Source organism: Rhinoderma darwinii, chromosome 1, assembly GCF_050947455.1.
Source record: "Rhinoderma darwinii isolate aRhiDar2 chromosome 1, aRhiDar2.hap1, whole genome shotgun sequence".
NCBI lineage: Eukaryota > Metazoa > Chordata > Amphibia > Anura > Rhinodermatidae > Rhinoderma > Rhinoderma darwinii.
The window spans coordinates 362066890-362083503 of record NC_134687.1 but is presented as its reverse complement, the minus strand read 5'-3'; the positions used below and the strand labels follow the sequence as shown (position 1 = coordinate 362083503).

At 45.9% G+C, this 16614-nt stretch overlaps 1 protein-coding gene across 1 annotated transcript in view; it reads left to right on the top strand.

Annotated features, from left to right (window-relative positions):
- KDM4C (lysine demethylase 4C) overlaps nt 1-16614 on the top strand; it is a 563556-nt gene that overhangs the window by 494165 nt on the left and 52777 nt on the right. The window contains exon 19 of the mRNA XM_075827279.1: nt 5355-5525. Coding sequence (XP_075683394.1) covers nt 5355-5525 — 171 coding nt within the window. The remainder of the gene's footprint in view (nt 1-5354; nt 5526-16614) is intronic.

Sequence of the window (16614 nt, the reverse complement as noted above, 5' to 3'; positions counted from 1 at the left end):
GCAGTACCAGTTTCCAGCTGATCCTTATGCTGTATAGTTGTGACCTGAGTCTGTACAATGTAGTACAGATTTTTGTGTCCCAAATATGTCCGTTATTGTCTTTTGTTTTTTTATACCACACTTGAAAGAGACAGAGAAAAACATTTGTAGCTCTGGTGCTAAAATATTGCGTTATTTTTAACAGGATGTCCAACATGATGTTCTTTAAAAAAATAACAATCTACTTGTTAGCGTCTAAATATTTTTCATTTTTTGTTCAGTGGGAGGTCCTTTAAAAATTATTTCAGGAACTAAGCAACAATGGGTCATTAGGACGTTATCAAACAATGAATAACTTAGAAGTATATACAGTAGTGTTCCAAAAAATAGTGAGTTTAAAAAGAGCAAATAAAGCGCAAAATCATTATAATAACTTTTATTTGCCTATATGCAAATGTGATGGAAATAATACACATTCAATTCAAAATCAAAACAATAACCAAATGTATCCAGTTTGTGTTAATCCTTTACAGAAAGTAGAGAAAAAGGAATATTAGGCTGTTCAAAAAAAAATAAAATAGCAGTGCCAACAACTCAAAAGTGTAATGTATAAACAGAAAAAAATGTTTCAGATTTCACTTTACTGAACTAATATTTAGTGGCATAACCATTGTTTCTGAGAACTGCTTGACATCTGTGTTGCATTGATCGACCAATGTCTGGCACCTCTGAACAGTTATTCCAGTCCAGGAAGGTTGGGCTACATTCCACAGTTCTTCTGCATATTTGGGTTTTGCCTCATAAGCCGCATTTTTTATGTCACCCCACAAGTTCTCTATAGGATCGAGGTCAAGGGATTGAGCTGGCCACTCCATTACCTCAATCCTGTTTATCTGTAACCAAGATGTTGTTGGCTTACTGGTGTGTTTTGGGCCATTGTCGTGTTGAAACGTCATCCGTATAGGGCAACATGATCTCCTCAAGTATTTTGATGTATTCAAACTGATCCATGATCCCTTATATACGATAAATAGGCCCAACACCATATTATGAGAAACATCCCCATATCATGATTTTTGCAGCACCATGCCTTACTGTCTTCACAATGTACTGTGGCTTGAATTCAGTGCTCGGCCACTAGACCCAAAAAGAAAAATTTTGCTTTCATCAGTCCACAAAATGTTGCGCCATTTCCCTTTGGGCTAGTCAGTGTGTTCCTTGGTATTTTAACCTATTAACGACCAGGCTTTTTTTCAACAACGGGACTTTGCGGGGAGTTCTTGCTGGTAACTTGGCTTCATTTAGTCGTCTTATGATTGTAGCAGTACTAAATGGTAAATTCAGATATTCTTTGATCTTTCTGGAGGTGATCATTGGCTGAGCCTTTGCCATTTTGGTTATGCTTCGATCCATTCGATCAGTAGTTTCTCGCTTCCGTCCGCTTCTTTCAGGTTTTGGTTGCCACTTCAAGGCATTTGAGATCATTTTAGCTGAGCAGCCTATAATTTGCTGCACTTCTCTATATTTTTTTCCCTCTCCAATCAACTTTTTAATCAAAGTACGTTTTTCATCAGAACAATTTGTGGAACTACCCATTTCCCCCAGTATTTCAGAAGGAAATGCACTATGACCATCGTGTGCAACATTTGCCACCATCCTACCTTAAAGAGGCTCTGTCACCAGATTTTGCAACCCCTTAAAGGGAATGTGTTGCCAGAAAAACATGTTGTTTTTTTTTTAGGAAATATTATAAATTAATTCTAATTTATAATATTTCCCATTTCTGGTCACTAGATGGAGCTATTCCCAAAATTGCAGCATTGCAAAATTGGGTAAAAAGCCCTCGCTCTAGTGAGCTTTCAGCATCCCCCCCCCTCCTTTATCCTGGCTAGTGCCGGGATAAACGAGGGGTTTGAACGGTGTAACCTCCTACACTGTGTGTCGCCATTTTTTGAGCTAACACACAGTGTAGTAGGTTTACATACAGTAGTAAACACACACAAACACGAACATACATTGAAATCTCTTACCTGCTTACCTGCTCCTGCCACCGCGGCTCCCTCCGGCCCGTCCGCTCCGTCTGCTGCCGCTGGTCCAAGTGCACAAGTCCGGAAGCCGCGACCGGAAGTAGTAATATTACTGTCCGGCCGCGACTTCCGGTCCACAGGAAAATGGCGCCGGACGGCGCCAATTTCAAATTGGACTGTGTGGGAGCGGCGCATGCGCAGTTCCCACACAGACGCCGTACACAGAAGTGAATGGGACGGGACCCGTTCGCAGTCCCTATGGGACTGTGGCTGCCGTATTCCATGTCTGTATGTGTCGTTAATCGGAACAAAAAATGGCAGCCCCCATAGGGAAGAAAAAGTGTAAAAATAAGAAAAAGTAAAACACAGACACACAAATAAATATAAACGTTTTTAATAAAGCACTAACATCTTTAACATATAAAAAAATAATTTGTGATGACACTGTTCCTTTAAGCTACATCGACTTACCTGCAAACGCCGATGCTGCTGCAGAATCAAATGTAGCCTCTGGTGCCGATGTGTCCTCGCTCGTCCGACACGATGCAGGACCTGGGGCATAAAGTGACGTCACAGCGTGATCTCTCGAGAACACGCTGTGTGTCTGTGCACTGCCAGAAGCTGGGTGGTAACGAAGAGAAGTGGATGATGCTGATTCGCCAGCATTATACACTTCTATTCACAATGCCCAGCTAGTAAAAGAAGTAAAAACGCCCAGATGTACATACACAATACACGCCCAGTTGTACTTTAACCATGCCCAGTTGTACTTTAGAAAGCCTCATTTGCATAAATATAAAAATGGTCATAACTTGGCCAAAAATGCTCGTTTAAAAAAAACAAAAAACGTTACTCTTATCTACATTGCAGCGCCGATCTGCTGCAATAGGTGATAGGGGTTGCAAAATCTGGTGACAGAGCCTCTTTAAAGAGGCTCTGTCACCACATTATAAGTGCACTATCTCTTACATAATGAGATCAGAGCTGTAATGTAGGTAACAGCAGTGTTTTTTATTTAGAAAAACTATCTATTTTCACCAAGTTATGAGCGATTTTAGCTTTATGCTAATGACCTTGTTAATGCCCAACTGGGCGTGTTTTTACTTTTGACCAAGTGGGCGTTGTGGAGAGAAGTGTATGACGCTGACCAATCAGCGTCATACACTTCTCTCCTTTAATGTAATCAGCACGTAGTGATCCTGCGTTGTTCATTATGTGCTGTCACATACTCGCACATTAACGTTACTGAAGTGTCTTTACAGTGAATAGACATCGCTTCCAGCCAGGATGCGATGTCTATTCACAATCCCGACACTTCGGTAACGTTTGTGTGGGGCTTACAGCAAAGCCAGCGTAATCTCGCGAGATCACGCTTGCTGTGCTGTAAGATCCACACAAACGTTACTGAACTGTCGAGATTGTGAATAGACATCGCGTCCTGGCTGGAGGTGATGTCTTTTCACTGTCAAGACACTTCAGTAACATTAATGTGTATGTGATAGCACATGGTGAACAACGCAGGATCACTACGTGCTGATTACATGAATGGAGAAAAGTGTATTTACGCTGATTGGTCAGTGTCATACACTTCTCTCCACAATGCCCACTTGGTCAAAAGTAAAAACACGCCCAGTTGGGATTTAAGAAAGTCCTTAGCATAAAGCTAAAATCTCTCATAACTTGGTCAAAATAGATCGTTTTTCTAAATAAAAACCACTGCTGTTATCTACATTACAGCGCCAATCTCATTATGTAGGAGATAGGGCACTTATAATGTGGTGACAAAGCCTCTTTATTTAAAGAGGCTCTGTCACCAGATTTTGCAACCCCTATCTGCTATTGCAGCAGATAGGCGCTGCAATGTAGATTACAGTAACGTTTTTATTTTTAAAAAACGAGCATTTTTGGCCAAGTTATGACCATTTTCGTATTTATGCAAATGAGGCTTGCAAAAGTACAACTGGGCGTGTTGAAAAGTAAAAGTACAACTGGGCGTGTATTATGTGCGTACATCGGGGCGTGTTTACTACTTTTACTAGCTGGGCGTTGTGTATAGAAGTGTCATCCACTTCTCTTCACAACGCCCAGCTTCTGGCAGTGCAGCACTGTGACGTCACTCACAGGTCCTGCATCGTGTCGGCACCAGAGGCTACAGATGATTCTGCAGCAGCATCGGCGTTTGCAGGTAAGTCGATGTAGCTACTTACCTGCAAATGCTGATGCTGCTGCAGAATCAACTGTAGCCTCTAGTGCCGACACGATGCAGGACCTGTGAGTGACGTCACAGATCTGCACTGCCAGAAGCTGGGCGTTCTGAAGAGAAGTGGATGATACTTCTCATCAGAGCGCCCAGCTAGTGAAAGTATTAAACACGCCCCGATGTACACACATAATACACGCCCAGTTGTACTTTTACTTTTCAACACGCCCAGTTGTACTTTTGCAAGCCTCATTTGCATAAATACGAAAATGGTCATAACTTGGCCAAAAATGCTCGTTTTTTAAAAATAAAAACGTTACTGTAATCTACATTGCAGCGCCTATCTGCTGCAATAGCAGATAGGGGTTGCAAAATCTGGTGACAGAGCCTCTTTAAGTGCCAAAATTGTCACCTGTTCCACAGAATGAATGACTTCACCAATTTAACTCCTCGCTGCTATTATTATGAACAAAGCCCTTTCAATGAATGATTCAATTACACTGAATCAGCGGCATGCAAGTCCTAATTGTAGGCTCTGGTTTTTTCCTACTATACTTACAAGTAAATTATTTGCCATGTAGAAATATCACTTCTACCAAAAACATTAATTTATCAGGACTGGTAATTTTTTTGAACACTACTGTAAAACATTTAACAGTTTTGTATAGTCTTATGTAAGTAAGGTGTATTCTCAGGTTATAGTATTACTGGCCTATACTTTAGGGGTGGGGTCCCCACCTTTTATCACCAGGAGGGGCTAGCTGTAGTAGTCATCTCTTTTCACTTCTTCACTGATGATAAATTGAACATGGTCATACTAACTCTTTATGCACTCCTCTCGGTTACACTTTGGAATTTGGATCAAAGAAGTAATTAGAAATGAAAATCGTGAGATATAGTAATCCTCCTCTTGATTTGCCACCATGCCAACGTTACATGACTATTTCCACGTGGGCACACAAGACATTTGAGGCAGGTTCCACTGTAAATGAATGTTATACCCTCTTGAACAAGGGCTTTTCTTCGTGTCTACTACAGGAAAAAAAAAATATTAATTTTCCATTGTATCAGCATACACACTATTCCTTTCTATTATAGTATATCTTCATATCCTCCGTGACTAATTTGCTTATATGTCTTTGTTTTAGAGAAACAAAACATCCAGGAAGAATCTAAATATTGGACAGACCGTTATTGCAAAACACAGAAATAAAAGATATTACAGCTGCAAGGTTACAGAAATAACCTCTCAGACTTTCTATGAAGTGGAGTTCGATGATAGATCTATCAGTAAGGACACATTCCCTGAAGATATTGTTGTAAGTAGATAAAAGCATTTTGAAAAAGAAAATATATATATGTATATATATATATATATATATATATATATATATATATATATATATATTTATTTATTCATTTTTTTTGGTATTGTGTATTAATATACTGTTAAACACATTTCAGTCATCAAATATAACATGACTTTGCAAGAAGGCTGGCCGTACATAAAAGATAGCAGAGTCTCACATGGACATGCATGCTTAGGTCAGCCGAGCATGGATATTTACTGCAGGGAGATAAACCGCTGCTAGACACCTGACATATCTGCTTATCTCCAGAGAGAACAAAGGATCAGTCATGTTAAAATCAGGGGATAGTCAGGTTTCCCCAGATACATAAGATTGTCAACAGATTCTGCCAACATTTATCAAACGCATATGGCCAGCTTTAAGGGGTTGTGCCTGAATCGACAATTATCACCTATCCATAGGATAGGTGATAATTGTCTAATCGCTGGAGGCCCCACAGCTGGGACCCTCACCGATTTGTGAGAAGGGGGGTCTTGAATCCCCAAATCCTCCTTCATGCATCCCCCTCAATGAGGAAGAGCTTGAATGGAATGACAGTCGAGCAGGCACCCGTCATTAAATGCAATGACTATGGGACAAACGGAAACGGCCGAGCCGTCATTCCTATAGACTTTGGGTGGAGTGGCAGCACGCATGCTCGACCACTGCTTCATTCAAAGTGCTTCTTACTGCGGTTCAGCAGTTCAGGACCCCCGTTCTCACGATTGATGTGGGTCCCAGCAGTGGGGCACCCAGCGATCAGACAATTATCACCTATCCTGTGGAGAGGTGACAATTGTCGATTCTGGAAATACCCCTTTAAATTTAAAGTTTTCACTTTTGCAGGGTAAACAAGTTTTAGTATCTGCTTATATGTGGCTATTATTTCCAGTACCATTTCTTCTGCTATTTGCATAATTTCATCATATTTTCAACAAATAAATCATAAAAGAAAGTCTTATGCTCTTTTCACAGTCGATTACGCTATTGCTTCTGGCAAAACTACGGATCCAGAGCACAACAGAGACAAACGGAAACCATGGGCACCGGATCCGTCACCAATGAAATCAATGGTGATGGAAACGGAAACCTCTGGTTTTCGTTCGTGTCAGTTTGTCAGACCCCGTTCTGGGGGGGCGTGGCTTAGGCATGGCGGAGTGAGGACGCGTGCAGCAGCAGCTCCGGACTCACCCCGCCGAATATTGCCCGACAGGGCTCACCTATCAGCCGCCTGACACCAGCATGACCAGGGGGAAACATCGTCGGCACCCCCCGGACACTTCGGGCACCCCGAGCATCGGCCGGTTCCTCCGGTCGGCACAGGACGGCCCGCCGCAGCGATCCTCCTAGTCACCTCCAGTAGGCTGCAATCAGCCTCCCGCCTCGCCGCGGAGACACACCCCGCCTCCCTCACTCTCCGGCCAGCAACAGCCCGGCGCCGGCACCAACGGATCTGGAGGAGGGATGCAGCCGGCAGAAAGAGGTCAGTGTGGGGCAGGACGCACAGGGCCATCGCCATCGGCCCAGTCAGGGATGGTCCCCCTTCCACAGAGCCTCCACCAGCCCGTTCCCAGACATGAGGTCCCTAACATGGCGCCCACAGGCGGAGCATGTGAGACACCCCTACCATCACCGGCCCAGCGGCCCACACCAGTGCCAGGCAGTCAGCAGAGCCAGGGGCTGCCGGTTATCTTCAGGGAGATCCCCTCCCCCACCCCGCCAGTGCACACAGGAGACCACTATGCAGGCCTGTCCTCGGGCCCCACGCTCTCCATGGAGCGGACCCTGGCAGAACTTTGGGAGATGGTCAAGGTACTGCCCACTAAAACGGATTTAGACCTCCGCCTCGCACGACTAGAAAAGAAACACGACAGGGCCATCGGGGAGGTCACACAAGAAGTACGGGCCCTAGCTGTGAGAGTGGACACTTTAGAGCGCCAACACTCCGTCGACTCTCTGGACATATCGGTCCTCTCCCAGTCCTTGGCTACCCAAGCAACGCAACTCCGAGATCTCTCCCTACACTTAGACTATGTCGAGAAATGGGGGAAGGCGTAATAATTTGAAACTATGGGGTTTGTCCGAGTCTGTACCCCCCGACGGACTTTACGATGCTGTGACCCACATTTTTAACAAGCTCCTGGAACGCCCGCGAGATATGCCCATAGAGATGGACAGAGTTCACAGACTAGCAGGCCCCAGGAATGGAGACGGCAATCGACCGAGGGATGTTATCTGTAGGGTGCATTTCTACAAGCAAAAAGAGGAGATCGCCCGCAGAGCCTGGGAAAAAGGGGCCGTCCCATACAATGGCGCCGACATCACCGTCCTGCCGGATGTTTCCAGATTGACGCTTTCCATGCGTAGAATTGTCCGCCCATTATTGGAAGCAACAAAGGCGGCAGGCGCAACATACAGGTGGGGACACCCGTTCCACATCATCCTTCGAAAGCAGGGAATGTCGTTCGCTGTCCGCTCTCCCGACGATCTGGAGGAAGCATTCCGGTTCTTGGAAACCTCGCCGGTGCGGTTACCAGACTGGACCGAACCACCGCCACCTTTCACTCCCAGAGGAGGCCCGTATCCGGACTATGGGTCCCGTCAGCCAATCAGACCTGGAGCAGAGCCACCTGACCTTCGACCTTTGGAACGTCGATCTCCACGCAGAGACAGAGGGACGGGATCCGTTGACCTCCATCATCCTGGACGACGATCGCCGCGGAGGGACTGAATGTGCACAGCTTCCTTAATGTGGACGTTTTCCTGGACTACATTTTGCACTTTCCTTATCTCTTTTTCCCACAGGGTTCCTGAAGGACTGTTAGGAATGCATGGCTGGAACTGCCTTACAGCTGGTTGTATCACTGTTGGTCAAGGGGGCGGGCGGATACACACCGGTTGGGGGAGGCTTAAATAAGTTTACCGGCTTTAATAGTTTTACCGGCCCAATTTGAGTTTTCACATAGGGGAAGGTGGATACTGGGAATGTTAACCGTTAATAGGGTGAGTCCGGGGCTATAAGAGAAATTTGGTTAATTGAATTTTCTAGTTGATATTTTAACTGTTGTTACGCTGTCTTTGCACTCCGGTCTTTCCTTGTTCCCTATTAGGGTTCCGTGTAGCTGTGTCGTGTTTGAGGTTTTCCGACGGGCGACACAGCTCGCGTTGAGTAGTGGAGAGGTATTGTACTCCGACTTTAGAGAACTTACTCTGCACACAAGTTCTTTTTCTTCTTTCTCTCTTTTTCTTCCTTTCCTTTCCCTCCCCTTTCCCTTCGGTCCACTCCGGACATTTCAGTGGCCATGTCTGACATTACGGTTGTCTCCCTAAATGCACAGGGTCTGAATGTTCCGGAAAAGAGGTCCTCCATTCTCCGTCTCCTATGGAAATGGAAAGCACACGTGGCCTTCCTGCAAGAAACTCACTTCCGGGCAGACAACATCCCAAAGATTACAGACTCCAACTACCCCGCAGGGTATCATAGTGCGTCTTCTGACTCCAAGACCAAGGGAGTCTCCATCCTGGTCTCCCGCTCCCTACACTGGGAACACGTGGACACCTGCGCAGATGAAGCGGGACGGTACCTTTTCGTAAAGGGTAAGTTGGATAACGCACTGTACACACTGGCCTCATACTATCTCCCTAACTCTGGTCAGGTGGCCTACCTGGACAGAGTTTTGAGGGCTCTGGAAGGCTTTCTGGAAGGTACCTTAGTCATGGGGGGGGATCTAAATGTCACCCTAGACCCTGTTTTAGACACGTCACGAGGACACTCCTCCCTACCCAGGGCAGCACATCGTCGTATACGGCGATTGCTGCATGAACATCAACTTGTGGACGCATGGCGAGTTATGCATCCTTCAGTCAAAGACTACACATACTACTCGGCGCCACACAACTCCTATTCCAGGTTGGACTATTTTTTCGTACGCCATGCACATCTTCCCAGCCTGACATCATCCTCCATAGATGACATAACGTTATCTGACCATGCCCTTATTTCCCTCACCCTAGCCCGCCCATTGGCCCATCCCACCCCCTGGCAGTGGCGACTGAATGAGTCCCTCCTGCAGGATACGACAGTGGTCTCTGAAGTACGCCGAGACCTGGTGGAATACTTTGATAAAAATGACACACCGGGGATGGACCCGTTCTGTATATGGGAGGCGCATAAATGTGTGGTGCGACGTTCCCTTATACGGATGGGAGCCAAACTCAAGAAAAAGCGGACGGCTCATCTCAGAGACCTACTGTCACGCATACACAAACTGGAACAGTCCCACAAGATAACACAGGATCGGTTACTAGGGACAGAATTAGGGCAATTGCGGGAGCAAGTGCGATCACTCTGCCTTGCTAAGGCGAAGGCCACACTAGTCAAATGTAGAAGGCATTTTTATGAATTCAGTAATAAGCCCAGTAGGACATTAGCCCGCGCCCTCCGAAAAACCCGTTCGCGTACATACATACCGCACATCACAGGTGCCCAGAATAAACGACTGCAACTCCCACATGACATCTTCCGTGCCTACTACCACTCTCTCTACAATCTCCCAAAGGCACCCTCCTCTCAGGACGGCGGTAGCCAACGGGAGAGGATCGAGGAGTATCTCCGATCCTCGGGGATGAAATCCATCCCACTTGATGATCTAGCAGCCTTGGAGGCCCCTATCTCACCGAAGGAGTGGTCGTGGGCACTGAGGGACTCACCCACGGGGAAGGCCCCGGGACCGGATGGCCTGTCTCTGCCGTACTATAAGACCTACTCAGAAGTGCTCGAACCCCACTTTATCCGGGCCTTTAATTCGCTAACCGAAGGGGGCTCCATTCCCAGGGATACACTGAGGGCACATATCACGGTTATACCCAAGGAAGGGAAGGACCCATCCCTATCCCAGAGTTACCGTCCTATTTCCCTACTGGATGTAGACTTGAAACTCTTTGCCAAGATTCTGGCATATCGGTTGTCTCCGCTCCTTCAAACCGTAATACATACTGACCAAGTGGGTTTCATGCCCCTACGGGAAGCGCGAGATAAGACCACACGGGCAATTAATTTAATGTACCAAGCGGCAGTCACGTCACTCCCCACTTGTTTTTTGTCAACGGACGCGGAAAAGGCTTTCGACAGGGTTAGTTGGGACTTTATGTTGGCCACTTTACGACACATCGGAATAGGGACTCATATGATGTCCTGGATCTCTGGTCTCTACTCCTCCCCGTCAGCTCAGGTCAAGCTCAATGGACACCTCTCATCCTCCTTCACGATTACTAACGGCACGCGCCAAGGCTGCCCTCTATCGCCTCTGATCTTTATTTTATGCCTGGAGCCCTTGCTGTGCCACATCCGCTCCAACCCGGACATTACAGGCTTGGACCTGGGTGGCAGAGCCCATAAGTTTGCCGCCTACGCGGATGATCTGCTGTTTTTCCTCACAGCTCCTAGAATTTCCTTGCCTAACCTGATGGCGGAGCTGAGTAGATACTCGAGATTATCCAATTTCAAAATAAGCTACCAGAAGTCGGAGGCCCTTAACATCTCGTTACCACAGACTCTGGTCGCTGATCTGTCGGAGTCCTTTTCATTCAAGTGGGCAAGGGACTCGCTTAAATACCTGGGAGTTCGGCTTCCCGGTGATCTATCTCGCCTTTATGCGGTGAACTTCCCTTTGCTACTTCAACGTATAAAGGCGGACCTAGACACATGGACTTCGGGCACATTCACCTAGTTCGGTAGGTGCACAATTTTTAAAATGAACATCCTACCACGGATTTTGTACCTCCTACAGGCCCTACCGATACATATCCCACGCCCATTCTTTCAGTCCCTACTCTCCCTAGTGCACAAATTCATATGGGCAGGGAAACCAGCACGTATCGCCCGATCGTTGCTATTTCGTGTAAAGGGGGAGGGGGGCATTGGTCTTCCGGACTTTGTCTCCTATCACCACGCCTCCCACTTGACACGAATCTTAGATTGGTTCCGGCACGGCGGGATGAAAGAATGGGTGTCCATGGAACAGGCGTTTACATCCATCCCACTACAGGCCCTGCCGTGGTTGGGCAGAAATGTTCCCAGGGTTGTGCGGTCCCACCCGACAATCGGTCCCACCCTAGCAGTCGCATTGCGGGTGTTTCCTCGGGCGGAATTCTCGCCGTCCCCCTCCCCGCTATTTCCGATTTTAGGCAACCCTGCATTTCCACCGGGACTGGATAGTGGCCCATTTCAAGTATGGTTGCAGGCCCTACAATTTCAGCAGGAGGGGAGGTGGATGACAAGCGATCAAATACGAGCTCTGTCGGATCCGGTCTCTTTCTCGGCGTGGCAGGTTACCCAGTTGCGACATTTCCTGATGTCCCTAGAACATCCTGGAGTGCAGCAACGGGACTGCTCCGCGTTTGAACTCCTGTGTACAGGCACAGGCACGATCCGACATGCTTTGTCCAGAGTCTATGGGTTCTTGATTTCGCCCCCCAATCTGCCGCCACCTCCGTACTTGCGTAGCTGGGAAAGGGACTTGGGCGAAACATTCACCCCTGAACAACGAGACCGCCTGTTCATCATGACGCATAAGTCCTCCATGGCCAGTAGATTTCAAGAGGCAGGATTTAAGATATTGTCCCGTTGGTACAGGGTGCCTTCCAGATTGCATGCAATGATCCCGGCGGCCTCGCCACTATGCTGGAGATGTGGGGACCATGTGGGTACAATTATGCATATTTTCTGGGACTGCCCACTCCTGACTGGGTTCTGGTCCGAGGTGTGGCGTATTTCCTCAAAGTTCACGGATTATCCTCTCCCGCGATCTCCGGGCCTCTTCCTGCTTCATTTGTGCGAGGTCCCACTGCCCTTGTATAGACGTTCGGTAGTTCGACACCTGGTAAACGCGGCCAGGGCATGTGTTCCTGCACTGTGGAGACAGTCCTGTCCGCCGACGGTGGGCATGTGGTTCGGCAAGATCCAGGAGATCATGAGAATGGAGGACCTCACGGCATCAATGAAGGGGACTCATGCCTCCTTCCTAAAAACATGGCGTGAATGGATTCGTTTTCAAACGACCGAGGAATATAAAACCATCATGGCCTCGTGAATTCCCGTCTAGACACGATATGTCAGGTCAGCTCCCCCCTCCCCCTTTTTTGTTTTCTCCCCCCATTTCCTTCTCTTTCTTTCCTCACTATTTTGTCTTTCCTTCTTTCTGTCTCTGCATCTCTCTTCTCCTTTGATGCACCTGTGCGCACTCAGGATATATCATGCACGGCTGCGGGTTCAGGGTGCATATCGGAGATTCCTTAATTAACTGTATTTAGCGACATGGTACTTTCAGGTGACCGCATGTACTTAGGCGGGGCAGATAACTGACCTGTGAAACGTTGACTGTTTTTCATTGCCTTTTTTCGCACTGTGTTATGCATATTCTGTACGATTTGTAATTTAAAAAAAAAACACAAAATGACAAATAAAAGAATTAAAAAAAAAGAAAGCTCAGATGGAACGTCAGAATGGGACCACAATGCAGATGTGAACGAAGCCTTAGAAAAAAGATCACTGCACAAAGAAGCCTGATAAGATGCAATAATATGCCGGGAAAGAAGAGATTATTCAGAGTTTCCTTTAGTGTACTGTACGTTTGTGTATAAACATATATGTATGTGTATCATAAGTAGAGTGGCGTAACTATGGGTATGAACAAATGCAACTGTTGTTTTCGAAAAGGGAACAGACAAACATTTATTGTACTTTGCAAGCAAAACCAAATCTTATCTTAGGTAGTTTGTAAAAATAATCTCCATTATGCAGATTTATTAATTGGAAGACTCCTTTAATCAAGGCATGCAATCACAATCGAGAAAAAACATTTCTGAGGCTTCAACCAGTATTAGTTTACAATCATCATAATTTTCTGATCTGCTTGTTTTTTATTCTTATTTGTATATATTGTTTCTTTAGGACAATGAAATCTTGCTAAAAATTGTGTGCGTTTTATAGTCCAGAGTCTAATGACCTGGAGGCTTCAGACTCCACTGATTTTGCCCTATTTTTAAGGAAACCGTGCTTATACAGCACTTGATGATGGCCTAACAGTTCTCTTTGTCCCTGCCCAGCACTGATCTGTATGATGAGGATGATGGCATCAACCAGTAACCACTAACCTAGACCAGTTGTTCTCAACCTGCGTTACGCGTAGCCAAGTAGGTACACACCACAGGCTCGGGGGTACGCCGAGTGCTAAACAAAAATAATATAAAAATCTAACACTACTGAAGCGTCCAGCAATGTTTCATTGAAGTGCGAACCGACGGGCTTACAGAGTAAGTATGTCAGCTCTTAACATCGCCCACCTCAAGGAGCCCGCTGTGCTCACGCCACTGCCTCATTTTGTGAGGGTCTTGCCTCTGCCACTGCCTTGAGGGTCCTGCCGCTGCTGCTTCAGTGAGGGTCCCAACACCTCCTCCTTTAGGGGTCTGTCTAGAGAAACAGGGAAAGAGCCTGATCCGGGGTCTCTCTATCTTAGGGGGTCTGGATTGGGGTCTGTCATTATTAGGGGTTCTAAAGTTGGATTTGTGATTATTAGGGGTCTGATTTGGGGCCAGACTTTTTACGGGATCTGATCTGGGGTCTGTCATTAGGGGGTCTGATCTGGGGTCTGTCATTAGGGTGTCTGATCTGGGGTCTATCATTATTATGGGGTCTGGTCTGCGGTCTGTATACAGAGGGGTTCTGGTCTCGGGTCTGTATAAAGGGGTTTATCCAGGTCTCGTGTAGTCTAATAATTTTAGAGGCCTGCTGAAGGTGGTAATATGTACTATTTGCCATTCAAATGCTGTTAGTTGGGAGTATGTCCTCTTTAAACGGGCAGGGCATAAGGGAAAAAAATGGCAAGGCACCCTACATTCGACATAATGGGGTTTTGTCAGGGTTCTGTCACAGTGTCCATCATTTTGATGGGAAAAATAGCGCTGCATGCTGTGATATCCTTGACAGAGAACGGAGCCTCTGACAGTAGAGTGAGCAGACCCTTATAACTAATCACTTACTTAGGGGTACTCTGTTGCAACTTCTTATCACTAAGGAAGAGAAACACTGCCCTAGAGCACCGGGCATTAACCCCTTCACTATCTAATACAATCAGCCTGAAAGTCTGAAATCTTTTTTTCTTATTTTCAGTTCTCTAAATTTATAATCATGTACTGGCCCATTGATATCAATATCTGAATAGATCAGACAGCAGTCTTTTTTATCGTATATGATCATATTGAATATTAATTACACTCTTAGGCTATGTTCACACAGAGTTTTTGCAGGCAGAAAATTCTGCCTCAAAATTTCGTTTGGAATATTGAGGCAGATTTTGATTTGCCTGCACGCCGTTTGCCGCGTTTTTCGCCTGAGGCCATTGAGCGCCGATGGGCAAAAATGCCACGAAATACGCTTTCTCTGCCTCCCATTGATGTCAATGGGAGGTCAAAGACGTAAACACCCGAAGATAGGGCATGTCTCTTCTTTTTCCCGCGAGACGGTTTTTCCGCTCGAGGAAAAAAACGCCTCCGTCTCCCAATGTAATCAATGGGAGGCATTTTCGGCCATTTTTTGGCGTGTTTTCCGACGCGGTTTCCGCATCAAAAAACTAGTCAAAAAACAGTGTGAACTGACCCTAATAAGGCTATGTTCACACTGAGTTTTTTGCAGGAGGAAAATTCCTCCTGCAAAAACTGCTCCAGACGGTTTTTGCACAGTGGTTTGACAAAAACTCGTCAAAACACTCGTCGAGGCGTTTTTTTTCCTCTTTCTGACTGATTGAAATGGGGTTTTGGAGGCGGAAACCGCCTCAAGATGGGTCGTGATACTTCTTTTTACCGCGACACGTTTTTTTTACTCGCGGTAAAAAACCTCGTCCAACTCCTATTCAAATTAATGGGAGGCATTTTCGGGCGGTTTTTGACGAGTTTTGCGGTGCGGTTTCCGCGTCAAAAAACTCGTCAAAAACTCTGTGTGAACAGGGCCTTACTGCTATAAAGTTCCCTGACATTCCATTAGATTGTTATAGGATCAATATTTCCCCTCAATAACTAGCTCAGACCAAGCCATTCCATATTAAACACACAAAAAGGGGGCTCATATGGCAACTAACGTCAGGGGCTAGGTGCTATATGATTAACGCATCCTCCCTAAATACCAAGAAAAGGCAACTCCTATAGATACATTTATAAACAAAAGGAGCTAAATAGCCAATAGTAATAAAATTAAATATCTTTTATTGACACATAAATACACAAAATATTAAAAAATACAAAAGGACAAAGGGACTCTGTAGTTCCAAAACAAAACAACAGGAGAAACTCCCAGAAATAATCCATGGCAAAATAAACAGACAAACTAGGTCCAGAGTATGAGACACAGTGTCTAATGATACAGATGAATGGTTATGTCCTAATACAAGTGCAACCTTCACATACAAAGGACAGGGTAAAGAGTGGAGATGAATCACCTGAAAAAACAGGTCCACAGACTGAAAAGTCAGTCACCACCCATCTATTCAAAAAGTCATCTTAGGCTTCATGCACACGACCATGCTCATAATTACGACTCGTAATTACGAGCACGGCCGGCCGCGGGCAGCCGGCCGCTTTTGCGAGCCGTGCTGTCATTATAAACTATAGCAGCACGGCCCGTAAAATAGAAAAATAGAACATGTTCTATTTTTTTAACGGTACGGGCACCTTTCCGTGAGAAAACGGGAAGGTACCCGTGGGTAACAGAAGTCTATGAGCCCGTTATTGCGGGTCGTAATTACAATCCCGCAATAACGGGTGTTTTTACGGTCGTGTGCATGAGGCCTTACCCATAGTAAATGGACCTGGAGAATCGATCAAGTGTGCTGTGTAAAACAGCACACTTGATTGATTCTCCCGGTCCATTTACTATGGGTAAGACAACTTTTTGAATAGATGGGTGGTGACTGACTTTTCAGTCTGTGGACCTGTTTTTTCAGGTGATTCATCTCCACTCTTTACCCTGTCCTTTGTATGTGAAGGTTGCACTTGTATTAGGACATAA